Source organism: Theobroma umbraticum, unplaced genomic scaffold (assembly GCF_002168275.2).
Source record: "Theobroma umbraticum cultivar Fairchild unplaced genomic scaffold, ASM216827v3 scaffold_4.1, whole genome shotgun sequence".
In the NCBI taxonomy this organism is placed as follows: Eukaryota; Viridiplantae; Streptophyta; class Magnoliopsida; order Malvales; family Malvaceae; genus Theobroma; species Theobroma umbraticum.
Genome location: NW_018397258.1, coordinates 345,045 through 371,428, shown reverse-complemented (window position 1 = coordinate 371,428; position 26,384 = coordinate 345,045). Strand labels below are relative to the sequence as shown.

The following is a 26,384-nucleotide window of genomic DNA, read 5'->3' as shown; positions in this document are numbered from 1 at the left end:
GTTGATCACCCAGGATGGTCTTACCCTCAATATCCGATGTATTTGTTTCACATGGTGCCTGGAACAAGGTCTCCAAGTGTCTCAGTGAAAGTACAAGATGCATTTTCCCTGTCTTTTAAATGATGGGGGTAGCCCTTAACCTGTGTTTTAAACAGATACCATGCTTGGGTAAACGCAGGGATTCTTACAGGAAACGATTTCTGGTGAGTACTTTGGTTGATAGTGATGGCAGAAACAGATTATAAAAACCGCTTCTTTGTACTTGGCCTCGTCGCGGATGCCACCAAGAATACCCATGTAGTCAATTCTTCTTTTTACTTGGTGCAGGAAGAAGAATTCTGTTTGATGCTGATCTCGACCTTCTGTGAATCTATGTGTTCTTACCAGTCTGGAGCTGGGGTAAAGTCACCTGCTGGATATGGTTGTGAATTTACCACCTTAATGGCTGCTCTTTGAGCAATTGGAAAGCCTACAGAATACTACCAGTAAATAGTTTTGTGTATTATCCATATGCTGAATCCTGACAACAGATGAAGGTGAACAAGGAAGAAAAAAAAGGACAACTAGCCACAGTATTCTCCTTATGGTTTAGACAGCCGGAAGGGTGCCTCACCAACGGTTAAAAATATACAAATGTGAAACCAAATATCCGGTTGCAAAATCCTTTACTTAAATTAAAAGCCATGGTGCTGATAAAACTAGGCATCTAAGCAACAGGGGAAACCCGAACTTCATCCAGAACAGGGCCGCAAAGTGATCCAAAGTCATTAATCCTTGTGTGGTAGTAAGAGCTGAAGAATATGATCCTTGTCCTGGCTGTAACTGCTTTGAACTTCAACTTTGCAGTCTTGAATTCACCCTTTCCACGAGATGTGAAGGGAACTTTGACGGTATTTTTGTCAGCAAATGCCTCCACCATCATTTCTCCGTGGCAACCATTCCGAGCATCTCCAATGATGAACGTTAGGTCATATAATTGGTTGGGGACAGTTCTGAGGATCTGGGCAATGGCACTTTCTCTCCCTGCAACAAGCTCAACTGCAGCCTTTCCAGCAGGGACGTTGAAGTGCTTTGAATCAATGAACTTCACAGCTTTAAGTGATTCGATGATCCAGCCTGGCAGCGGGGATGTTGAATCCTCCTGGCCAGGAGGGAGTAAGACACCATTTGTAGAGTTTACTAGGCGATGAGGACCTTCTTCAAAGCCTGGGTTCTTGACCAGATTACCTGCAATGTTTAATAATAGTGTAAAGTTGAGCTTAACAGTGCAGAGAAAACTTTACAGTATGTTGGGAGTGAGGGAGAAATGGCAAGGAGAAACTGATTAAATGGGGACGGGGGTTTTACTCTTTTGAAATTTACAAAAGCCAGGCGAAATGCCATGATGAAAATGCAGAAATTTGAAGGCAGTGTCTTGGTTCCTATACATCCATGTCAGTTTCTTCTGTTTGTTCTGTTTTTTAATCAGTTTTAGGTAATAGTTTAACTAATATTCATCCTTCTTTAAGTTGTAAACAAAAAATGCTGATGAAATGGCAGAGACTATAGATTGAAACTACTACTTCAATTAGTACATGCAGTAATATTTACATTCACAATCTGTCTACATCTGAGAAATCAATAAATTTCAAGTATAAGCAAAAGCATAAGCAAAAGCATTTGCTATTGATCATTACCTCTTGTAGGCATTGGACGGACAAGCTCCTTAATAGCAACTGCATCCAACAGTGGACCACAGGTGGGATCCTCTTGAACGCCAGGGTTGTGGAATGTTACTGTAATATACTTGGATTTGGCTATAAAACCCCAAGCATAAACATCATCGCCATAGCTACCGTACAAGGTCTGCAAAGGGAGGTCCCCTGACTGGGTAGGCACTGAGACTCTCAACACCTCATCTTGTGCACAAGTTCTTGATGCACCAAATGTCAGTGCATAAAGGGTGCCGGGTTTTACTGGTATGGTTTGAGAAATTGAGGCCTCATTGCCAAGCTTCACGGCATGGACACCGTGAGCCACGGGGAAAAACATGCCACCAGGTTGCGGCCCCCCAGTGATGTACTCGACTAAACCGCTGATGGTCCATTTAGGAAGTGCATATTTTCCTTGAAGTACTGTTTTCTTGATGTCTGTTGGTTTTGGCTGTTCCTCAAAGTTGCCATTTTCAAGGTATCCTGAAGCAGGAAGCAGAACAAGAGGGAAAAAAAATGAAATGAAAGAGATGATCTGGGAATAGAAAGAACAAGTTTCGAAAAGTTTATAGTAGGAAAAAGAACAGTTGACTACTCTGGAAATATCAACATTGGGAAAAGTTTGGTTTAAGAAGATTGCTCAAGTAGAAATCTTTCAGCTGTTCTTGTAAATAAAAGTGAGTTCTTGATGCGGAAAGAGAACAAAAATGCACATCTATCTCAAGAACAATCGAGTACAATGGCTGCATGACTGAGTCAAGACTCAAGAGAGTGAGAGAATGCTGAATGAAGAACAGAAAGGCACCAGCATGAACTCACAGATCAGACTTTGCATCAACACCACCAAAGCAAATATGCAAAGCAACGAAGCTAAAAACATGTTATTCTTATACTGCATCAGAACATAGTACAATCTTACCTTCAAAAGGTTTAGCAGCGATTTTTGTTGAACCATAAGGTCTAACACCTCTCTTTGCTGAAACAAAAGTTTTAGGACCTAAAGCACACCCAGTGACCAGTAAGGTACAAACAAGCAAGAATGAAGTAGCCATTGTCATTTGCAGAAGGAAAACGAACAGAAACCAGAGGAGGGCCAAAGGAGAGAAGCGAGGTGAAAAGGGTTTGCCGTGAGGATATAAATGAAGTTTCAAGTGCTTAAATATATACTAGAAAAATGGGACAGAAAGAAAGAGAAAGGAAAAGGGGATCTTTAGCACAAATCGCGTTAAGGAAAAGGGCATCCACTAATGTGGGTTTGTCTCCCTGTCTCAATTAGCAGTTGAAACCGAGTTCTTCTCCATAATTCATGGGAATGACATTTCATTTTCTATGATCAAATTCAGTTCCTGTTACAAAATTTATTTTTTTAAGAATTAATTTCCTGAATGCCTACGTCTGAACTATGATGAGATCTCATTTAGTACTAATCAATACTATGGCAATGCTGTTATGCCATCCACATTCTTGTTACAGACAAGTTGGAGACATGTTCTTGCTATGATTGTGGAAGTATCTCTCAAGGAAATGGCTTTCATTAATATCTTTAATGCAATTAGACATTTAAACGCAAATCTGCAATTTTTTTGCTTTTTCTCTGATAAGAAACTGTCGGTGCAACCAGACTGTAGAAAAGTTTAACAGGCTAGGATCCGCTATTTCATCTTCTAGTGAAAATCCCATTAATTTTTTTTTTAATCTGATACCAAGTTCTTATCCAAGATCTGTCAGATTTCGTCTCAAGCAATGAAAATTATTTGGTTTCATCTGCTAAATCCAACTACTCACCATTTCGTTCTGTACAAGTTACGACCGAAAAGCTGACTTCCCGTACTTTAGCTTCCACTTTTCGGACACACATGACACACCCAAAGTTCTTAAAAGTGCACTGAGATTTGATTTGAACTTGTCTATAGAACCAGAGAATTGAAATTTGAATTTGAACTTGATTATATCAATCTACGATCCCCCTATACATAGCTGGAAACAAGCTAACAGCTTCAGAATAATTGACCAGAAGGATAAGCATTGAGAGTTGAACGAAAAAAAAAATCCTGCAAAGTTAAAAAGAAGAAAGGGTAGCGTGTCCCCATGGTTTGGAAGATTGTGTGGATCCTAGTGCTGCAGGAGCAGGACGGACATGTGCAATCCCAGTGGTCCAAACAACATGAACCCCATGTGCAGATGTCGGGAACATATTCCTGATTCAAGATTTTGATAACCAAAGTATATACTATGCCTGTCTGAACTATCCTTTTTTTTTGGCGATTATTTCGAGCGGTTGATGCCCACATTACTCCCAATGGGTAGAAAAAACACATAATATTGCCAGGGGGTCCATTTTTCATGTGACTTTGAGTCCACCTGGGTCACCTCACCTTCTCTGATTGTTCTTTCTGTGCACGAATTGGAAAAAAAAAACTTAAAGTTGCAGACAACTCTTATGCAGATAAGCCGTTTATAATAATAAAGAATCTATTATGATTGATGGATTGCTTTCTCAAAAGTAAATCTTGATGATTAGACTCTCTTGTTTCCATGAAAAAAATAACAAGCATACACAGGGCAATCCATCAATCCTTTCCTTGATAATTTTGATTGCCAAAGATTTCAAATTTATGGGATGAATTAAAAGTGTTGAGGTTTTTATTTGACTCTTCCAAATACTAGTAATTGGTAATGAATTCAAACAAATTGATTACAGACAGTTTACAGGAATGAGGAGGATGTTGAGGTGCATCTGCATGTGCAAACCAGGCCCAGCTGATAGTGACATCTAAAAGAAGAAATAGGATTTTATGGGCCCAAAACTTTGACTTGTGTTCCAATCTTTTCCTTCCTCCAGGTCCACATGTGAAACTTCCTAGGTCTCCCCTTTCTCCTTTCAAAAAATTCAATCCCAGCTAACTAATTGAGTAATAGTAACTAGAAATGTTCAATGGTGGTTTGAGGAAAAAAACAGTACATACCTTGAGGTATTTATTATGGTCAATATGAACATGTAGTTTGTCAGCTTTCTTTCGATAAGGAAACTCATCAAAACAATCTTATGATTTTGGGTTGAACATTCTTTTCTCAGGCTTGTTCTATTTCAAGCCCAATAAATGAAACGGTGTTTAAATGTACATGTGAATTGTGCCAGGAAACACAAAAGAAAACGGTCTGATTGCCTATTTGTTCACAATTTTGAGATTGAATATCTGAATTTTCGTGAGTGTGGCCTTGTGGTTGCTCACAAGAATTTCTACAAAGGAGTTTTGGAACTTTAAATGTTCCCTTGTTTCTGTCACAAAGAAATTTTTAGGCAAAAAACTTGGTAGTAGTAAGTGAAATGTGCAGTGCATGTTCATTTGCAGTTACCAAGAAAACAGTCTAGCTCCAGCTTAATCTTTCTACTACTTGCTTCCCAGAATGATTAATGCAGTCTCCTCCTACCTGCAGGCAGCCTGCAGGCCCATTTATGAGAAAACGGAAAGTTTTGATCATTCTGATATCTGCAGCAGTGACTTTAAGAATCTTTTCTGGAGGAATTGAACTTTTTTTCTTCTTTTTTGCAACATATCTAACACTTGTACAATCTGCATTTAAGCTAATTAAACCAGAAACCCTTGGCAGGGCAGCTAACCTAGAAATAACTTTACATGTATGTATATTTCCTAGATTACCAGTAATTAGTCATCGAGGAGGCCTCCGCCTCTGTCTGGCTCCGAGTGCCGATGTCGTTGGATCACCAAGATGGAACCACCAATGTTCATTTCTGAAGAAGCCAAGAGATCCCCAACCAACCCAAGCTCTGGACACTCCTCCCAATCGCTCATACCAGTTGTCAAGGGGCTATTCCCTCTCCCTCCCTTCCCAACTATGAACAATGAATACATGTCTGCAATTTCTCTTAGGGCAGCTACTGTCTCCACCCCATCGCTCACATACTTCTCAACGAAACCAGCTTTACCCTGTGCCACATACCTAGTCAAAAAACTATTTGTGTCATAGCCAATTGCAGAAAGAAAAGGGTGTACAAAAAAGGTTAAATCTATAAGTTTTTGACGGGTGGTATATATGTGTACCTGTTATAAAAGGTTTCCACAAAGGCATTGTCTATCTCGTTCTCTGTCCCCACGTTTGATATTGCCATGATGACCTCCTCATCCTTGTGGGATGCATCGTTAATCCATGAACTGTGTCCGCTCGATGTAGGTATGAAGCGGATGACAGTCAAACTAACTTGATTGTGCATCGAAATCCTTTTGCTACATGCTAAAGCCTCACGATCATCAGGGCCACCAAAGAACAATGTTACTATGTTTTGCATAGACGGGGAGCCATGCGGTTGTTGGAACCCAGTTTGTCCTCGGTCAACAAAGATTCCTACTGAACATGGGGCATGGCGAATTACCTTCTGGTTTATAGTCCTTATTTCCTCCATGCTGTTCTCCATTATTCCATCGATCCTTTGGTGCTTGTGAAACGGGAGGAATATAATAGACACACGCAAGTCCTCGGCACCATTGCACAGGTCTTCGTTTATGGTTAGAAAGGAGGATACAAGTTTACTTTGGTGGGTCAAAATTTTGGTCTCTACTGTGAAGGAGTCAACAGCATCATTGATCTCAAGCACATCATTTCCACCGTACTCTTCCTCATCGCTGAATTGATCACCATCTTCCAGTTGATGGTACATCAATTTGCTTTTTCTTTTCTTTGGAAGCTCCACCAGATGCACCAGGTATGGCTTGATGGGTGCATTTGGGCAGCCACCTAATGCTGAGATGAGGCTAACGTGCCCTGAAACATGGCGTGGGACATATACACAAGCCAACAGTCGGAGCTCACTCTCTGGATTAAGTATTTCGAGTGTGGTAGGGTACTGAGCACAAGACTCTTCTCTGTTTAATAAAATGGCAACTCCTGGCCCTATGATCAACGTGTCAAGGACTACTACTGTCAAAAGAAAATTGTGAATATCTGTAGCCCAGACCATCTGCAACAATTAACAACATAAAATCAGCATTGACAAAAGTAAATATGGCTGCTTAATGACCAATTTGCTAGCATAAAACTTTCTTCCTCTTGTCAGCAGCAAGCTGTCTACTCGTGTATAACAAAGACTCAGTTGCAACTTGAATTCCTAGAATCATTTCTAGATTAAACTTTACTGCAGGGTAAAACATAGCCGCAGATATTAGCCTGCAGTGATATGACTAACGACCTTATTGTTCCCACCTATATGCATAATAGACGTGTAAAAATGCAAATGCATACATCAGAAGATTACTTACTTTGGGTTGTGGGGGTGTGCTAATGAGTATAAGGTCGTAGTTGCCTTTCAAGTTGAGTAAGAAAGCAAGGATCAGAGCCTCATTCCATGGGATCTTTAGGTAATGACAGGCAGCAAAGGTGCCGGCAATTCTAGTTCCAGCGCCCACCAGGATCATGAGGACAGTGAGAGCAATAACCAATTTGTTATTAAGAGTGCTTAGATCAAATTGGAACCCTGTGTAGCCGAAGTACACCGGAAGAATGAAGGTATTTACTGCATAAGTGAGTTTGTGCAATAATGTCCGAGCTGTTTTACCCTCTCTAGGGAACATCAGGCCGACCAGGAAACAACAGGTTATAGCTGTGTAGCCAATCCATTCCACAAACAAAGAGAGACTTACAAGAAGAAAGATAATAATGAAAACTTCGCTGTTTGTAACGAATCTGTTATTCCTGTTCCTTCTGTTGAAAAAGTATGACAGATACTTGTTCACAATGATTAGTACCAGAGTGAAAAGAACAATAAGGATTGCACCTCCAAATTTAGAGAAGGAGGTGAATGCTTTTAGCGTACAAACGACTACCACACAAGACATTTCGTTGACCAAGGAAGAATAAATTGCCAATCGTCCTAAATCAGCAGTGTCAGACTTGGTTTCTGCAACCAACCGAAACACGATAGGAGAGGCTGAATTTGCTAAGACTGTCAGGATAAGCAGGTAAAACGAAAATCGCTCGGTAGTGACTCTGAATACCTTGGTGAGCAACCAGAAGAGAGGTCCACCAAAGATGCAGGCCAGGATTGAACCCCCTCCTGCAATGATACTTACAACACGAAAGTTGCGCTTTAAATAAGGAATATCTGCTTCCAACCCAATCGAGAACATAAAAAGCATTCGACAAATGAATGAGAAAAACTGGTAGTACTTTGCAGAAGAAGCCTGTATGAAGAATTCTTCAACTCTGTCTATACGGGACAAAAACGAGGGACCTACAACAACACCAGCCTGATACAACACAAGACATTTCAACAACATGTATAAATATGCGTAGCTGCCTTTTTTAAGAATTCTTTTAAGATTTTTCCAAGAAAGATTTTGAAAGGCTTACAAGAAGTTGCGCAACAGGTCCTGGCTGTCCAATGGGTTTCAAGAGAAGGTGAAAGATATGAGAAATAACGAGAATGCAGGAAACCTGAAAGCTTGTTGTGATCAAGGGGTTAAATGCGTCCACTGGTCGACACATTAATTGTTCCGTTGCCTCCATCTTTGTATAAAGAATGACGAGATCAAGCAAGTTGAAAACAGCGATTCGTTGAGAGGCAATTGATGAAGGTGAACTGTGCTGACTTTCTGCTTTCTTCCCCTTCCTCTCCTTGGAAACCTCTGCCTCCCTGTTGCCTCCCCCTCCCTCTCTCTGTATCCTTCGCTTTTTGATGGTGGACCTTTCTTCCCGGATATTTGGTCATGTAAAGTCGGAGGGGTATTGACTTTTTGTTTCCTATTTGTAAAATAGAACCCCTCCATGTACTTTTCTAAAATTTAGCCCTGCATCACCAAGCTTCACAAAACACCCGTAATTAAAAATATTCTTGACTAATATTTTCCAGGTTGCATGGATAAATACCATGGCCTGGTAACTTGTGACCCACAGCAGTCAGCTACCAGAGCTGACCTGGGTCAAGCCTCTTTTTAGGCTTGAAGCACAAGAATTTTACTTTCACATTAGGCCAACAGTAAAGAAGGGAAAAACTAGAAATATTTGATGTTGTTTGACACCTTCGGTTGGTACTGTGGTCTGTTTTTCATCGACTAAATTGGTCTTACTTTAACCTTAAAGGAGCTTTAGGTTCCACAATTTTGGCATGGAAATTCTTCCTAATGTAAGCGTTCTTTTGTTAATTGAAACATAACTTATTAAGTAAAAAGTCTTTAAGTTAAAATATTTCACAAATAAATTTAATATTTTTAATAATAACAAAATATTCTTTGCTATCGAACTTTAGTTGAAAGTGTAGAATAAAGTTTAATTCTTATTAAATTTGATTATTAAAGACTTGTCAAAAAATTTACTCATTTAGAAGATGGATCAATCAGTTAAAGAGAGAAAGAAGAAAGGATTTTGTAAAAATAGAATATTATGAACTGATTATTCAATTAAAATAAACCTAGACATTATATAAAAACAAGATATAAAAGCTTTAATCAGTTAACATCAGGTTTATCTGATAAGAAAGTGATAAAAGTAAAACAAAGAAGATTGTTAATCAATTAAGCCAGTTAAAGCTCAAATTTGAAATACCTAAAAGTGTCAAAATTCAAATTCCAATGATAGTGATCATTAAAGGGAACCAAACGAAGAAATTCAAATTAAGATCTTTTAATCAATTGAAGCACATTTTAATTAGTTAAAAAGAGTATTAATCAGTTAAGTGAAAGTTAACCAAAAGAAGTGTATGAAGATGTTTTAAAACAGAATGTTTTTATTTAGTTAGAGTTTCCTTTAACTAATTAATATAGTGAAAAAATCTACTAGACATTATAAGTTAGAGAAGGCTTAACTGATTAAAGCCTGTCTTTAACCGATTAACAAAAATTGCTTGCCTTTTTTATTTTAAGTACTAGAAGACAAAATAATGACTAGAACAAAGTTAAAACTATTTCTAACGACCAAATTTTGTTTCTAATGATCAGAATTTATTTTTCAAGTATAAAAAGCATCTCCAATGATCAAAATATAGAAGAAAAGCAATTTAGAAAGAGCCAAAAAGAGCAAACACATTCTCTTTGCAAGTGTATTCTACTTTAATCCTTCATAAATTTATTTGAGTTTGAGTTTGTGCATCTTAGATCAATTAAGTGATCAATTGTAATCAATCTTCTTTTTTATCTCTTGATTGATTATTAATTGATTAAAGTGCGCGAAATCCTTTAATGGTTGTTGTAAAAGTTTAGAACTTGAGTTAAAAGTTTACTTTGTAAAAATTTGATGAAAACTGTTAATTTCATTGATTTAGTGAAATCGAGTTAAAAATTTTGATTGAGAGATTAAGGGAGTGGATGTATGTCAAGTAGATCAAACTATTATAAACATTTGTGTTTTGTCGACTTCTCTACCTATTTTTACTTAATGTCTTTTAACTTTGATAAGTTTTAAGCCTTCCTCTTCTAATTTCATAAAATTTTTTCAAAGCTCAAAAGTTGATTTTAAAATATTTTTAAGTGTTATTCACCTCTCTAACACTACAAAATCGACATTAGATGGATGCATGACCTGTCAACTTGGTAAAAAATCCTATTAACTGCCTTTTATCTCTTTTGCATCTATATGAGTGTGGACCAATTTTACCCTCTATTGCCTTTGCTTTATACAGAACCCAATGCTTTTTTTGGGTAAATTATCTTACTTTGGATGAAAAATAACTTATAGTGATTCAGTTCTTTGGATCCAATTAACCAGTGTTTATAAATACCAGTTAAACAAGCTCATATTTGATAATTTTATTTAATGATTAGTGCAATATAATTAGATCTCTTATACAAGGTTAGTTTATAATTAACTTAAACTCTACGTTTTTAAAAAATATTATTTTATCATTTTTTTGCAATGACACTATAAAAATGTTAATATTTATTAATTATGTAAAACATGCAAAACCTATATTTATGTGTATTCGTATGATAATCATTAAAATATTTTTTATTATAATTATTAGTAAGATTTATTCAATTTATAAATAAAAATTTAATTACATTAAATGATTTCGTTAATTTTTTCTAATTTTTATAATATTGAATAATTTAAATAGTAATATTTTAAATTAAAAAATTTAAAATAAATATTAATAAATTTTTATTTTTTAATATTTTAAATTACATATTAATATGCATGAAATCTATATTCTTAGATTTAGTATAAGAGTTCTTGTTTTTATTTTTTGAAGTATGTCTTCCATCTCGAGAAACGTAAGGTATTTTTCAAAAAACAAAAATAAAAACTCTTATATTAAATCTAAAAATATAAATTTTATGAATATTAATATTTATTTTTTTTCTGATCAATGTCATTTTTTTCATTAATTTGTAAAATATTTTATATTTAAAATAAATTTTTTATTTTTTAAACAAACATAAATTTTAAAAATATTTATTAATAATTATTTTACGTCAAAACAAACAAACCCTAACATCTATTATAATCATATTAATAGGAAACTTAAAAAAGATCATAGAGCTAACAACTCAGGAAATCGGTTCATCGTGCCATTCGAAGGAATCATGAGTGCTCTGGGATTTACACTAGTCATAAAGACCTACGGCTTTGCTCAGATTATCCTGCAAGCAACACAAGCAGGCTTAAATGACATTCAACCAATGTACCTTCAGGCAGGAAAAGACATGATCTATAACCTATCTCACAGATAGCATCGATGAAATGGGTGTTCAAGACATGAAGAGATGTTGCATCCCTGTACATATTCTGGTTAGCATTGGGGAAGGAGGTACAGAATCTAGATTGCAAGCCTACTACAAATTAATAATAAAAAAAACTACAGAAACCTTGAATCATATAATGTATACACATTATAGAACAACAAATTTCTGCACTACGATGAAATAAACCTGAGACAACAGTTCTGCACAAAAGTGAAGAACGCGTCAATTAGCATCACAAGGCAAGGTTTCGTCTGGTGGCTTCCATTTTCAACAAAAGATCTTTAATATCGGCTTCCATTCTTGCCTTCATACCATTGTATTCCCTATAAGCTCTGTCTAGAGCTTGGAATTCTTCTAACTTCTGTTTCCGCATTTCTTCCGCCTCAACCAAGCGTAATTTTGTGATTCTACTCATATACTCTTCCTCAATCTTTTCATTCTTCGCCATTGCAATTCGTTTCAGGCCTTCAGCTTCTCTTCTTGCATCATCAGCACGTGTTTGGTACATTTTGGCCTCTTCCTGTTTGATTCTTACGAAGCTCTCCAGCTCAGGCAAAAATGATTGCTTTTGTGCACTCCTCTGCAACTCTGACTCCAAGCGGTGTTTGTCAGGCCGGTCAGTTCGTTCAACATGGAAACTAGGAAGTAGGCTAGATGAACTTTCCAGTTGAGGAGCTTTATCTGAATAAACAGATTTGAGCCATGTAGCATCCTGACTAGGCCCAGCTATCCCATTGATTCCTTTGCCTTGTTCCTTTCCAGCCAAAACAGTGGTGTTACTAGGCTTGGAAGAATCACTGTCTGCATTCAGAACAGAAGATTTCAGTGGATTGTTCAAATGGCCTTTAATACCATAATAGTTGAATTCCAGTGCAGTAATCAGAGCGATTTACAACTACAACAATATGGTTCATATCTTTTCTAGATGGATGTTGCTAATAAGTGCTCAAGGGCACTTGTTAAGGTGCAATTTATTATAATTTTCTTCCATTAAATTTATTAGTTGACAGTCAGAATGTGCCATTTACACAAACAAAATAAAAGATCATAACAAATAAAATATATCATGAACACAGTTAAGATAAAATATTAATAACTGTTCAGTTAATTGGAACCCCCATGTTTTTGTTGGGCCATTGCAAAAGAGCAAAAAATTAACACATCAAATGGAGATTTCATGTCTCCCCCGCACCATACACAATATAAAGCAAATGGGAATGCAAAATAGAGTCATTAGGTAAGAGGTTCTCAACCGTGCATATCATACACAATATAAAGCACAACTTTGTAGAAACAAGTTCTTACAAGAATGAGGGTTAAGCTTTCCATAAACCACTAAAATCTGGAATAGCATATAGCAAAACCATATATGCAATGAAAAATTCAAATCAATCCCATACGTTCAGGAAAAGTTTATACAAATTCTAAAGGGAACAAGACTACATCTAGTAAGCATTTGTATATGAGGGGGAAAGAGCAAACACATAACTAATTTGAAAATTAATGGTAACATTTTAACTTAATTAGCTTTTTAACCAAGTTAATAATTATCCTAAGAAAAAATAACATAATTCCTCATTAGGGGGAAAAAACACTTACCAGTCAAGAAGCCCATTATCTGACTATAAACCTCAGAAAGGTCAGACTTTTTGGCCAATCTAACAATCATTTGATTCACAATTTCATGCAGGCGTTTCCCTCTCACATCTTTGCTGCCAGAGAAGACCCTCTTGACATATTCAAGTTCCTTGGAAAAAGTTTCAAGCGTCCATTCCTTTGCAAAATTCTGAAAAACCTCCTTTACAAAGCCAAACATCTCAGAAGGATGATCACAGGCAACACAATGAAACTGCATCTCAGCTGCACTATGTCCATTCCTAATATAGGATTCCCTTAATCCACAATCCGCATGGCACCAGTGAAGACACACATCACAACCAACCCAACTACAAGTTTTAGATGCCATGTCAAACTTTGAACACACAAGACACATACAATTACTGCAAAAACCATTCTTCTTTGAGCAAACCTTGCAATCACATTCATCCACAGGCACAGAACTCCGACACATAACGTTTCTGCATCTTAAGTTCAGAAAGATCTCAGCCAAATCAGAAGATGAAATACTGTTGTCCACCTGAAGATACTCAGGCAGACCAGTTTTCAACGCAACCAAGATCTCCAATTGAGCCCGATGTGATTTTAGCAGTGTTTCCAGTGTTAAATCAGACCGGCTCCGTAGGGCTTCCTGAGATGCACGAAGTTGTCCATGCTTTTCTGCATTTAACATAATCTCGCGAATGCTCTCTTTTAGACATGCTATTGATTGTCCTGTCATTTCATGAAACTTCCTAGCCATGACATGGATAGGCTCAGAAACCATCCTGCTTATTATTGTCTCAACAAAATCAGCTCCACCTATCAGAAGTTGTTCTTGCTCTTTCAGGCTACTGCTCCTATATAAACCATGCTTCTCCCTCATGGCTCGCTTCTTCTCAAAGCTGTAATTTGAACCGATTTCATGAGATCCAACACTCTGCGAAGGAGACCTGACATCATTCTGTTTATGAAAACTTAACTGCTTCTCAAGTCCATTGGGCATCCTCGAGCTTCCTTCTAAAGAGTGAATATTTTGTGCTTGGACAGCCGGACTATTTGCAATACCCTGTAATGCTTGAGATTGACTGAAAGAGACATTTCCATTCATCAAAATTCTCTGAAACATGGGAACATCTTTATGCCTTGACTCATTCTGAGACTGCCATGCTCCTTGAGAAAGTTGATCAACTCCCTGATATATGGGGCGACTGTGAACAGATTGTTCATAGTTATCCATGGAATTCTGAGTCAAAGAGCAACTTGGATTATGGTAAAATGACTGAGAACCGGAAAAAGACATGGATGCAGTAAACCCATCAGAGTTGGTACGAAATGTATTGGTCAAGGACTGTCCACTCCTTCCATGGCTAGGGGAGCCAGGAACTGCATCTGTATCTCGAGCACCAATAGGCAACAGCACATTTGGCAAACTAAGAGAAAGATCAAGTGACTCCAATGCCAGTTTCTCATCTTTTGGCTTATCAAGACCTGATTGCTCTGCCTTTTCCACTCTCCTAACAGGAGAGCAAGAGAACAACTCAAAACCCCTGGTACTAGGCCCTTCCATATCAACTTCCACATTTTTTGATTCCCTTTCAATCCATACACTATTTTCTGCAGAATCAGTAACATTTGAGGATTCAACAGCAACACCTTTCCCTTTATCCTTGACATTCTGACTCAAACCTATCTCTACCACATCCATATTCACGTTTTGATCACCATTTTCCACTGCAACTTCCTTATTAGACTCTGCTGCCTCACATTCCTCAACCTGCACCTCAAGATCGATCCCTTTGTCCTCCTTAGAGTTCCCTTCCAAACAGGATGACTTCTGCACAACTGCATCTTTACTATTATTTTCCTCACATTCACCACTAACCTTGATACCTTCTTCCTCCTTTCGAAATTCATCACCACCCACATCATCCATCTTATCCCCACTACCACTACTTCCACCATTCAAGCGCTTTCCACAATCTTGCAACTCATCATCTTCCTTCCCTTCATCTTTCTTTTCATTCCCCGATTCTCCTTATTTCCCTCCTCTACAACCTCCACAGTTGAATTCATCTCACCAGGCTCATTCTCCACTTCTCTATGACTACACTCTTTCCCCTCATTTGCGACCCCACCCTCAGTAGCCAATTCAGGCTCAGTCTCAGCTTGAGGCTCAGGATCAAACTCACCTTCTCCATTTCACTACTAGTCTCACTCTCAACTGGTTTCCTCACTCTTCTTAGGTTCACCACCACCGCCGCCACCAATACTCTTAGACTGCTCACTACCTGAATCCCTTGACAATGTTGGCGACCTTGACTCAGACTTAGACTTTGAGCTCCTCCTCCTCCTCCTCCTCCTCAAATCCTCTCTCCCTTGTTTCCCCAACCACCTCCCTGCCCCCAAAGAATCCCTCGACCACGTTGGTGACTTCACATCCCTAACCTCCCTCAGTTGCACCTTACTACTCCCTCTATTCTCATCAATTCCAAACCTGCGCCACGAGCTCCCGCTCCCACTGTCACGCCGAGTGCGATCCCTTTCTGATCGGAATCCCTTAGGAAAATCCCTGCGAGGCCCGCAGAAGCTCTCCGACCTATGTTGGCTGCTACTATTACTACCACTCCTCCTGTACCGATCAAACCCTACTTTTCGCCTATCAGAATCTCAAAATCGTGCTCTGATCGCTTCCGGACCAGCCTCTCCTTTCCTCTCCTGGCCTTCTCCATGCCACGCTTTCATATGCCAGCGATCGGATCTCATTACCGTGACAAAGAAGATGAGATCAAATTGCTTTTGGTGCGGGCGTTGCTTTCGGAGGCTGTGGATGGTTTATAATACAAACCACTGCTACTGCTGGTTCGATGAGATGACGATCGATTCTGATTCGATTCTTTATTCGCATTTTTTTCGTAAGAGTCGAGATCGTCGCTCGACCTCAATCGCTTCATTTTTTGTATGTCAAAGCACTAATCTTTTCCTGAAAGCAATAAAAAAATCATAACAGCAATAAGAGATACAGAGATTGAAACCCTAATTTTGTGTCCAAAAAAAGCTACGCTTTTTGGGAAGACAAACTAATTAATAAAAAAGAAAGCTTCGAGCCTCCGAATCGGAATACCTGGAGATTTGCCCAAAATTCATGTCGAGTTTACATCTACGGCAGAGAAGCTCCCAATATTCCCTCGGAGCCTTCGTTCCAGTTCCGGAAAGAAACTCTTAAAGCCAACAAAAAGGAAAGAAAATGAAAATGAAGCCTCAAAATGCGCCAAAATTCGCCCAAAATTCAATTCATATTTACGGAATGCACCAAGAAACCAAGGAGCTAAGGTTTTAAAAGAAGCCCTAATTTTTGAGTTTCTGGAGAGATGGAGAGAGAAGCTTCTAAATTTTGTAAAGAGAGGAAAGCAGCGGCAGTACCAGCACAGGAATTTCAACTTTGTGTCCAAACATAAAATTGAATTTACAGATGCACCCCCAGTCTGGTAAAGAGAGAAGAAATGAATGTGGAAATTGTGGATTTAGATGGGGGCATAATGGGAACAAGGGATTGCTTTTTTTGAAGGGAGGAGTTTATCTCAGTCAACGCAGTTTAACCACTGGAGAGAGGGGGGGAGTTTGGATACGCAAAGTGCAAGTGGTGCTTGCTTGCCCTATGGTTTTTTCAACTTTGACTTTTGAACTTGGGTTTGGATTTGCTGCAGGCAAGAGTAGTCAAACTTCTTTTCAACAACCCAATCACTTCTCTCCATCTCACTATTTTGCACAACATTTCAATGCCAATAAAATAAAATTTTCTGAATTTCCTTCTATTGTGGACCAGTTTATTATTATGTTTTTAAAGTCTCCATACCACATAGGTTAACCTCTTATCAAATTTTGTGTAAGGAATGCTTATAGTTGCATTAGGAGAATTGTTAAGGTGTTGCTTTTGGAAGGTAATCCATACTCTTCATAGAAAGACAACAAGGTAGGTAAAATCCTAATTTGTGATTTAGGACATTTAACTACTATTATTTGTGTTCCATTACGACTAAAGGTTGGTAAGAACTCATTATTTATAGAAGTTTTCTTAAAAAATTTTGTTATCAACTTATTTAATTTGGGCTATACCTTGATCGATTTTCATAACTTTTTATTAATTAGATATATCATTAAAAAATTTCAAAAATATTTTATTAAAAATCCGTCAATAATGAATAGTAATTATTGGAGAAATCTTTTCTATTGAAAATGGTATGTTAAAGTGCTATTTTTAAATCATAGTTTTATTTGGTGTAAAAACATTATTTGTTTAATATAATCATTTATGGTAATCTTAATGTTACCATAATGATTGTTATTATTATATTAATTTAAGATATTGCTTCGAAAGCAAACCTAAATACAATGTTTTAATTGAATTTGTAGGTCTATTAGTGCCTTGAAATATTCAACAGAAAACCACGTCCTTCAGCAATCAAGCTGAGTATCTCTTGACAAGAAAAAGTAGGTGGACTATTTTATCCTCAATGCTACAGGTGGCTCGTTGTGATTGGTTCCAGTGCTGTCACTGACTACTTTCTTTGGGAGTAACCTGAAAGCTTTTTTAAATAAGATTTAGCTATTGGCCATTAATGGCAGCTGAGTGTGCACAGTCTGCGGCTTTGTCTTCCAAAGTTCTGACACTTGTTGGTGTACATGAAATCTGATACTCGCCGAGATTTTCAGACACGTGTCGGAATTTGACTGATCTGGACACGTGTTCGAGAATCATGGCGAGTTTCTTCCTGGATGCACTTTTTTGATCAATTTGCTGTTCCACGTAGGAAGGAGAAAATGGGTTTGACTCATGCTGAAGCTTTTGACGTCATTAAATTTACTTGTTGACTCTTGTTATGGGAGTGGCTAACAGCCGTCAGATCGAAGTGGGCTCCTTGCGAAGTTAGATGAAATACTAAAACAGAAGTGCACGTGTAAGTTGTGATGGTACAGGTGAGACCCACAGTCAAAAGACTTGGGCCAGGAGATTAAGAAGAAATCTCATCTCATTGCCCATAAACTTGAGTCAATGCAATGATCTCATTTTTTATTTTTATTTTTCTTGGTTTTTTAATTAAATAATTTATTATTTATTTAAATAAGAATTTGAATTTTATCAATTTTATCAATTTAAGAAAAATCGATGATAAAAATTAATAAATACAGATTATAAAACTAACAAAAGTGAAAGTAATTCTTAAAAAATATAAATTTTAATTTTTTTAATTTTATTATTAATAATTTATTAAATAAAATAAAAAAATTATAATATGAGCAAAGCATTTAATAAATTTTTTTTAAAAAAATTTGATAAATATTAAATCTTAAAAGAAAAAGAGCCCAATAAGAAGTAAAAGTTTTCTATGGAATGGACCAAGACACGTACAAAAGGGCCAGAAGCCCAAAATCAGCCTAAGCATAACCTGAAAGATGAAATGAATTCCTTCGGTTGCTTGTCCCACCCGACCAAACAGAGTCTTATCCGTTTTTCTAAGGTAAACATTTGCTTTCCCATGGAAGATATTTTCTTGCATTATTACATCGACACTGACTGCTTATCTTTTCCCAAAAGTTTGGTCAAACACAACTTCTTTTGCTGTCTCAAAGGCACCCATGATCAAAACCAATCTTGTATACTTCTGCATTCAGAGTTTTTTCTGTTCACATCAATGGCATTGGCAGCTCTCTCTGTGCATCATTCTTTCTACTACAAGAGCAGTTCAGCCCAAGAACTGAAAAGTAGGAGCAGGACCAGGAACTGTCCCAGAATTCTCATTGTTTTATCTTGTCAAAACAATGAACCAATAGAGAGATCGATGACAAAAGCAAAGAAAGAAAAGGATGAGAAGAGGCAGTTGTTTGCACTAGTTTTCACTGGTGTGCAGAAGTTTGGCAGAGGATTGAAGGAAAATATGAGCCCACAACGGAAGGGTGACTGGAAAGATGTGATGTTAATGAGTTTGTCATTTGCTGTGTATGTGTATATGTCTCAAAAGATTGTTTGTGCTTACGTTGCTTGGATGTCCATGCCCAGACAATCATGGTAGACACTTTCAGCTTTCTGGGTTTTAAATTTTTTGCCTTTTAAGGATGGATCGGAGATCTGGTTTCATCTCAAAGTTGAAATGGGATACTGTTGTTGATCACTTTCTCCTTTTTTTTTTCATTGCAATTTGGATTCTGCCATGTCTGGAGGTGTACATAATATACTACTATTGTTTAACAAGCTTGACAAGCAGATATTATAGAATATCCACTATCAGCTTCTTCTTTTTCATTCATTAAAGGAATGGGAAATGGAGAAATAACTTTAATTCAATTCAATGGCTGAATTCACCTTCACAGGTCATTTGCCTTTGTGTACAATCATGAAAACCTCAATGCATTGCTTTCTTTAGAGATCAAGGCACAAAGAGTCTGCACTCAGCAATGCAAAAAAAGTGCAGTTGCAAATGCCTATTACAGAGATATCAGCTCCCCTGAGAAGAATGACAAAAAAAGTAACTAAATCTCTTTGAACATTAGGAAGGAAGATTATTCCATGCACATATCCGCATGCATTGGTGAGTTTCAGAAAAGCGTGTATTAGCACTGAAACATGTAGCAGAGTCATATTCAACATCAACAGAAACATCTAACATGTCAAAGCAGAAAGTCAACTAGAGCTGCAATAACTCACAAAATAATTGGCAGCTTAGATTTAAGTATTCGTTTTTGGTAATTCGGAGCTTAAATTAATCAGCTTTGACTCTTTCACGCCTGATGATGCGATAGAATAGTGACACAAGCCATTGCCACAAGAGGATTAGCCAATTGGTTCTCTTGGGTTCAGGTTCAGGTCTTGGTCCAAAAATTCCTTTATAAAACTCTTTTTGCTTCTGGTATATAGCCTTGTCATGTTCTGCAAGCAGGCGCAACTCCCTTGCAATTGCTTTGTCTTGAGGTGCATATTTGCGAGCCTTTAGAAAGTCTTCCCGTGCAGCATCTGTTTGCCCAAGTTCCGCTCTGGCCTTTCCTCGTCTGAACATAGCTTTCACATTGTTTTCATCTTCTGCCAATACCTGAGAGCCAAGTGAGGATCTTGTTAAAAAACCAAAAATCACGTCCACAAACATGCAGATGAATTTCAATCCAAGTATCACAAAGAAATAAACTGGCCAAGTGTGGAAGAAGCCACTCAACAAAAGACATATACATTCAAGCAGTGGAATTTCAATTGAAGTGGCCGAGTGTTGTAAGAAGCCACTAAGCTAAAGACATATACATTTGTCTAGGTTTAAATGTGCTTTACTATATTACATCCAACTCAACCAAGCCAATAAAATCATTACACAAGCTGCTTCATAACAGCTGTTAATTTCCTAAAAACCAGATTGAGACACAAAAGACCTAAAGTCACTCTCTTGGAAGTATGAAAGAAAAAAGATGGAAAATACCAGCAATCTAATTTATTACACCAATTCTTTCCAAGAAATGAACTGAGCCCATACAAGTTAATCGCTTTCTCGTTCACAGTCCAGCAAAACAAGGATCAAACCTTTGGAGACAATTACAGATAACTAAGCCTGCATTTTTCAAGATTTCCATACAAACCTATACATGGTGACGTGCAAAATTACAGTACAGCAAACTTTCAGAAGATATTTAAATAGAAAAGGGATGTTGTCAGCTGGAATGTGTGCTTACCATGGAGCACTGTCCAATGGCTTCTTCATAGCGCTTGAGCTTTATCAGACAAGCTGCCATGTTGAGATGACATGGATTTTTGACAGCTAAAGCCATGTCTCTATACTTCCCAAATAACTGGAACATAAAGTCATCACCCATATATGCTATGGCCTAGCGTGAGAAAAAGAGCGGAGTAACCACAAGAACTAGCCAAAATAACTAAGAAAGAGAATAAAAAAAGAAAAATTGGTATGATGTCAGATGCTAGTATTTAAGGAACAGAAGTGTGTAACCATTTCATACTGTTGCATGGCCTCCTCTAGCTTATCATCCTTAAATAAAGCATTCCCGTCCATCTTTCTTCGATCAGCTGCACCAATCCTTTCCTCTACAGTCATGTCACCACGAGCTTTTCCCTATTGAAATAGTGCCTCACCAAGAGATGCATTTCATTAGCATCATATGGAAAAAGCTGATTTAAACAGTTTAAAGATCCACATGTAAAATTACTTGGCTTTCTTGTAAAACCACAAGAGAGCAACTTACTTCTTTAGTTTCATCAAAACCAATAAGCTCAACCTCATATAATAAGTCTGCCATAGGTGGAACATTCGGGAAAGAAAAACTTCCTTCTTTTCCATAACCTAATTCCCATCCCACATGTAACAGCGCACGTTCACCCGACTTCATGCTTGAGACACCAATAGCCAAACCAGTCATTTCTTTTTTCTCTGCCACCACCGTAAACCATTAAGATTTGATAAGATGCCCAATAGACAAGACACCATTAAAGCAGTTACTTATCATGATTAGTTATATAAACGGTTCCAGGTAAACACGTCTGAAACAACAGTCAATATGTATTTTAACCATATAAATGAAAAGGAAAAGAGAAAAAACAAACAGATACCTTTTCCTAAAACCATTTCAAGTGGTTGTTGTTCATGCCATGTGTCTTCAAATTTATGCTGGGTGCTTTCAGCCCATCCCCTGTAGTGCACTATTTCATATTTGAAGTTACTCAGATGTATAGGATACATAACAGAAACAACAAAACTCCTTGACCTCCCATGAGACTTCTAAGTAACAACTTTGCAAAGAAAATAGCAGTAGAAGTTCAACATTAATTATTGGATTAAACATCTACGATTACCAGAGTAGCATTTGCTCTGTTAATGTTCTAAATTAAAAGAACCGGCAAAGTTTCTCATCAACTAGTACATGACTAAATTGCCATGGTTAGCCAGTGACATTACACTCTAAGCTCAGTTAAAACTAACCAAAGTCCGTTAAGCTGTCTCCATCAATCCCACCACTGACTTACATGTAATATAACCTCAAGTTAGTAGGATAATGACTACTCATTAGTATAGCTTCAACAAAATGCTGGAAGAAAGCCCAGATACAAGATTCATGCATTCAGTTGGAGGCAGTGAAGGTGTAATCAACACCAAACATTATACTAAAAGTTAGACCAGATCAAACCATAACAAATGTTGGTTTTATACCAATAATTGGCGATTGTTTGTAATAAAAAAAATTCAGCTTTTCATATAATCAACAAAAGGTATGGCCAAAGAGAGATAAGAAGCAACAATTCACAAGTTTCAGGTACTTACAGAAGCAAGTTGAATACTTTGATGGCTTCTGACCATTCCCTTCCTTAATGATTTGCCTTGTTACTTTTTCATGTAAAATTTCCACCTCAGAATCAACTTTTGGAGGTCCACTAGCATCTTGAGGTGGTTCCCCATGCACAAATGCAGTATTTTCAGTGACAATTTCATTCTCATCATCTTGACCTGTGAAGAACATAACATGATACCTATGAAGTAAGTATTAAAAACTAAAATGAAGAACATTATTGATATAATACACAGAACCAACTCAGTGATCAAACCATTGGAAAATAAATCTACAAAACGAAAACTGTCATTCAAAGAGAAAACATTGATACAATGCAACGGGAACCCTATCACTTCGGATAAAAAAGTTAAATTTATGAATAACAAACATTTCCAAATTCCGAGAAGTGCTTCACCAAAAATTCAAAGAATCCAATATCCAGAAAGAAATGTTATAGCTTGAAAAATTACCATGGGATTGACTTGGCTCCTCCTTAACATCCTCCATTACTAATATTCACTACCCAAAGACGACTTCTCAGAAATTCTGCACACCCATATTACAACAAACATCAATCAGCACATAAATTGATCAAACGGCAAGAATCTTTCCGCAATAAAGGAAATAACCAAGATCCCAGATATTCAATTAGATTCAAACACCAAATAAACTCAACTGAGCTTCACAAAACTTGGGGCTACAGTTTGATTTGACTTTTTTTCTGTATTGTTTCAAAATTTAAGCAAGGACCAATCCCAAAATTTGTTAGAATAGCTACTTACGGAGAGAAGATCTGAAGCAAACTGGTGGTAAAGAGAAATGAAGTGAATCTGCTTGCTCTTTGAAACAATCGAAGAAGATTCCAGACAGGCAGACAGAGAATGAGCTCGAAAATGGATTAGATTAGTTGGTTGAAGATTAAGTCCTCGCACTGGAACACTTGCGCAGCGCGCCGTTTTGGTGCCTGAAAAGAAATACAGAGTAGAAGTCATTTGGGCCTTGCGATGGTGGACTGGTTTTGGATTGATGGGCTCAAAAGTTGATGAAATCTTTAATTGGAAAAATTAATTAAATTATTACCCAACCTTTTGCCTTTGCCAAACAGGTTTTGTCATGAGAATTTAAAGCCTTCATCTCTACCTTCCCAACCAGGTCTTTGGTATATCCCGTTCTTGATTTTCTTGATGATTAAGGGTCTTTGCGATGATTTTGTTCTGATCTTTCAGTTGTGTTTCAATCTTGACTGTATTTGTTTAAAACTTTAATTGTTTTTGTGATAACCTTGGTGAATTTGATAGTAGGCATTATTTTTTATGCGTGATTTTCTTTAAACTTTGTGATTGTAAAAATCTTGATTACCTTTTGATATTCAAAACGTCAGTTATGTTATGAGACTAAAGTTTACTTAATTGATTTCTTAATATTTTGTTAGGATTCTTGAATTAGCAATTACAAGTAAGAATTGAATTTCAAAAAATACTTGTATGGGTATGATTACTTTTTCAAATTTCTTAGAACTATAATCATTCTTTCTTGTACAATTTAAGTCTTTAAACAAAAAATCATGCATTTTACAATGAGTCAAATATTCGATGCAAATCATGCAATTTGTTACTTATGTTCAGAAATTACTTTACACAAAAACTTAGCTATTTGTAAACTTTGCTATTTGTACTTATAATATATTCGAATGAAAATTTATATTGTTGATTGATTTTATTATAAGAAGTGTTATAAGGGTTTTCAATTTCTCATGCAAATTTTAAAATGTCTATTATAAAAACAAAATCAATTTCCAGATGAAAAATTTACCAACATTTCATGTAAATCAAAGAGTTTAAAAAATATGAGTAAGTAATCTTAACCTTTAATCATTGCACAATCGAGATAAACTTTTTGAGCAATAAACTAGAGGAAGATACAAAATTAAACACGTGCTTTTAAAATTCAGGTAAGGATCCATTACAATCACAAATATTTATTTTATTAATTACTCAGGGGAAGATTTATTAAGTTATTTGGGTCTGGCTGCACCGGATTGGTTTTAGTTTTGGATTGATAGGCTCAGAAGCTTTTTAAACCTTTTAACTTTATTCATATGAGAGTTTTGCCATTGCCAAAACAGGTTTTCCTTACCGCAACTGCAGTCCGCTCTTCGCTTCTTCCCAATCAGGTTTTTGGTATATCTCTTATTTGATCTGCTTTACCAATCAATTAGGTGTACACGATTGATTTTGGTCTTATATTTCGGTTGTGTATGAATCGAGACATTGGGTTGCTCAAAAATTTAATTTTCATTGTGATAATCTGATTTTGAATCAATGCAATCGATGTTTATCTTTGATAGCAGACTTTGATTTTGAAATTGATCATCAAGTTTGACCATAAACAGTCGTATGATTGATATTAGTTACTAGTTCATAGATTTTTGAAAAATTCTTGAATTTTGGGTTTTTGATTGATGTTAGTTATTTGTTCATGGATTTTTGAAAGATTTTTTAATTTTGAACAATGTTGGGATTTTAGGAAAGAGTTTGCGAAATTTATCTCAATTTTCATATTTTGGTTGCTTAAAAGTTGGATTTCATTGTGATTTGATTTTGAATTAATGCAATATGCTTTGATTTTGACATTGATCATAAAGTTTGATCCTAAATAAACATATGATTTTTTTTTTGAAAAGTGTAAACAGTCATATGATTGATGTTAGTCAGTTATTCATTGATCTTTGAAAGATCCTTGTGGTTCTCGTCCACTTTTCTTTTCATGTTTATTTGATATTTGATTTTAAATTCTAATGAACCTATTAACGATTATATGCATATATTTAATTAACTTTGAACCACTACATTCGTCGAGTAATCATTAAATTTGCAGCTAACAGCTCCACCCAAAGTTTACTTAGTTGATTTTTACTTCCTTTATATCTACTTTTATTCTTTCACTCTTTTATTTCTTCTCATTAATTTGATTTTATAATATTTTGTTAGGATTCTTGAATTCGTTTCAATGGCTTCACGCCTAGAAAACATCTACCCAAAAGTTACTTACCAAGAATAAGAAAATAACGAATCAGAAGACACCGAAGAGGAGGAGAGGGCGAGAGAAGAAGAAGAAGAGGCCAGAGAGGAGGAATTATACCATGGTGAAGCAGACATGAGTAGGGAAAACATGAGGAAATATAGTGCACACGTGAGCGCCAGTGAGTTATGTGCCAATTTTCTAATTTTTGTTCATTTTTCGAATTTAGTGTTTTGATTTTGTAATTAACTTGATTAATTTGTTACAGGGCTACGATGTTGATGAGTTCCCTGGTTTTGCGATCGGTTTGATTATTCCTTTACAACTCAATCAGGCTGATTACGAGATTCTTACTCCATATGCAGAGAAGGCTATAGCCTACTTCAATGAACAACATGTACATTTACTCCTTTTATTATCATTTTAAATCAATACTTGTTATGTGTTCTTTACAAAATTAAAAAGATATTTTTGTTGGTATACTTGCAGCATGCAAATTTCAAGTTTGTAGAGCTTGTTGTGGTGGCAAGTATTATCTTACTTTTAAGGCCGAAGATGTTGACAACGGAAAAATTGAAACTTTTCAAGGAAAGTATTGGATAGGCATTCCAGGGAAAAATCGTGAGCCTAACGAAGTGGTCCAAGAGTGTAGGATTAAGCCTACTACTTCTTGAGGTAATTCAATTATGGTGTTTGTTATTTAATTTATTACAATGAGAAATAATGGTTTTTATTTAATTTTTTATTAAGTCCTGTGTTTATGTAATTTTAATTTATTGACATTCAATATCTACCACATCCGTATTTATTTTGTGCTCACCATTTTCCTCTGCAACTTCCTCAGTGGTCTCTGCTGCCTCACATTCCTCAACCTGCACCTCAAGGTCAATCCCTTTGTCCTCCTTGATCCCAAAGTTAACTAGGTAGCATGAGCTAAGAATAAGTAAAAAAAAAAAAACAGAAACAATTGTTAAGCTTTTTGTATTAATAATTTGTTAATGAATGTACAATTTACAAAAAGAAACAGAAAAAATTACAAAATAGTAATGTAATTCTACTAGTAAAA

The 26,384-nt window shown here is 36.5% G+C and overlaps 5 protein-coding genes and 1 long non-coding RNA gene across 11 annotated transcripts; 2 read left to right on the top strand and 4 right to left on the bottom strand.

Moving 5' to 3' along the window:
- Positions 1-480: 480 nt before the first annotated feature.
- LOC110414438 (protein TEEBE) lies at positions 481-2,971 on the bottom strand. Its single transcript, XM_021425630.2, has 3 exons — positions 2,611-2,971; positions 1,677-2,174; positions 481-1,227 (listed from the first exon to the last, which is right to left on the bottom strand). Exons 1-3 carry the CDS (start codon positions 2,747-2,749, stop codon positions 707-709), a joined length of 1,158 nt encoding a protein of 385 aa, XP_021281305.1. The 5' UTR covers positions 2,750-2,971; the 3' UTR covers positions 481-706.
- Positions 2,972-5,115: 2,144 nt separating this feature from the next.
- LOC110413428 (cation/H(+) antiporter 2-like) lies at positions 5,116-8,396 on the bottom strand. 2 transcript variants are annotated; one of them, XM_089783208.1, is made up of 5 exons: positions 8,058-8,396; positions 7,875-7,954; positions 6,968-7,772; positions 5,756-6,669; positions 5,116-5,654 (listed from the first exon to the last, which is right to left on the bottom strand). In XM_089783208.1, exons 1-5 carry the CDS (start codon positions 8,211-8,213, stop codon positions 5,360-5,362), a joined length of 2,250 nt encoding a protein of 749 aa, XP_089639334.1. In that variant the 5' UTR covers positions 8,214-8,396; the 3' UTR covers positions 5,116-5,359. The 2 variants fall into 2 exon arrangements, with proteins under 2 accessions (XP_089639334.1, XP_021279886.1); XM_021424211.2 differs by having other exon boundaries at positions 6,968-7,954; positions 8,058-8,357.
- A 2,986-nt stretch (positions 8,397-11,382) lies between these two features.
- On the bottom strand, positions 11,383-16,402 carry TTA2 (fibronectin type III domain protein (DUF1423)). The gene is given in 7 exon segments (XM_021424210.2): positions 11,383-12,184; positions 12,983-15,014; positions 15,017-15,177; positions 15,180-15,205; positions 15,207-15,648; positions 15,651-15,962; positions 16,104-16,402. Coding segments are annotated over 6 exon segments (3,513 nt in total). The 5' UTR covers positions 15,934-15,962; positions 16,104-16,402; the 3' UTR covers positions 11,383-11,615.
- A 2,077-nt stretch (positions 16,403-18,479) lies between these two features.
- On the top strand, positions 18,480-19,265 carry LOC149527328 (RNA/RNP complex-1-interacting phosphatase). The gene has a single exon (XM_089783087.1). It carries the CDS (start codon positions 18,517-18,519, stop codon positions 19,048-19,050), a length of 534 nt encoding a protein of 177 aa, XP_089639213.1. The 5' UTR covers positions 18,480-18,516; the 3' UTR covers positions 19,051-19,265.
- Positions 19,266-19,567: 302 nt separating this feature from the next.
- TWD1 (FKBP-type peptidyl-prolyl cis-trans isomerase family protein) lies at positions 19,568-23,239 on the bottom strand. The gene is made up of 8 exons (XM_021425505.2): positions 23,080-23,239; positions 22,768-22,843; positions 22,291-22,473; positions 21,582-21,671; positions 21,218-21,402; positions 20,965-21,087; positions 20,690-20,842; positions 19,568-20,064 (listed from the first exon to the last, which is right to left on the bottom strand). The coding sequence occupies exons 2-8, from the start codon at positions 22,802-22,804 to the stop codon at positions 19,738-19,740; spliced, it is 1,098 nt and encodes a 365-aa protein (XP_021281180.1). The 5' UTR covers positions 22,805-22,843; positions 23,080-23,239; the 3' UTR covers positions 19,568-19,737.
- Positions 23,240-23,414: 175 nt separating this feature from the next.
- Positions 23,415-26,354, top strand: LOC149527327 (uncharacterized). 5 transcript variants are annotated; one of them, XR_016351057.1, is made up of 4 exons: positions 23,415-23,456; positions 24,423-24,477; positions 25,288-25,715; positions 25,808-26,129. It is a non-coding gene; the product is annotated as an uncharacterized LOC149527327 (long non-coding RNA). The 5 variants fall into 5 exon arrangements; XR_016351060.1 differs by lacking the exon at positions 23,415-23,456 and adding an exon at positions 26,163-26,354 and having other exon boundaries at positions 24,361-24,477; positions 25,808-25,993; XR_016351059.1 differs by lacking the exon at positions 23,415-23,456 and having other exon boundaries at positions 24,361-24,477; positions 25,288-25,499; positions 25,587-25,715.
- Positions 26,355-26,384: the final 30 nt, after the last annotated feature.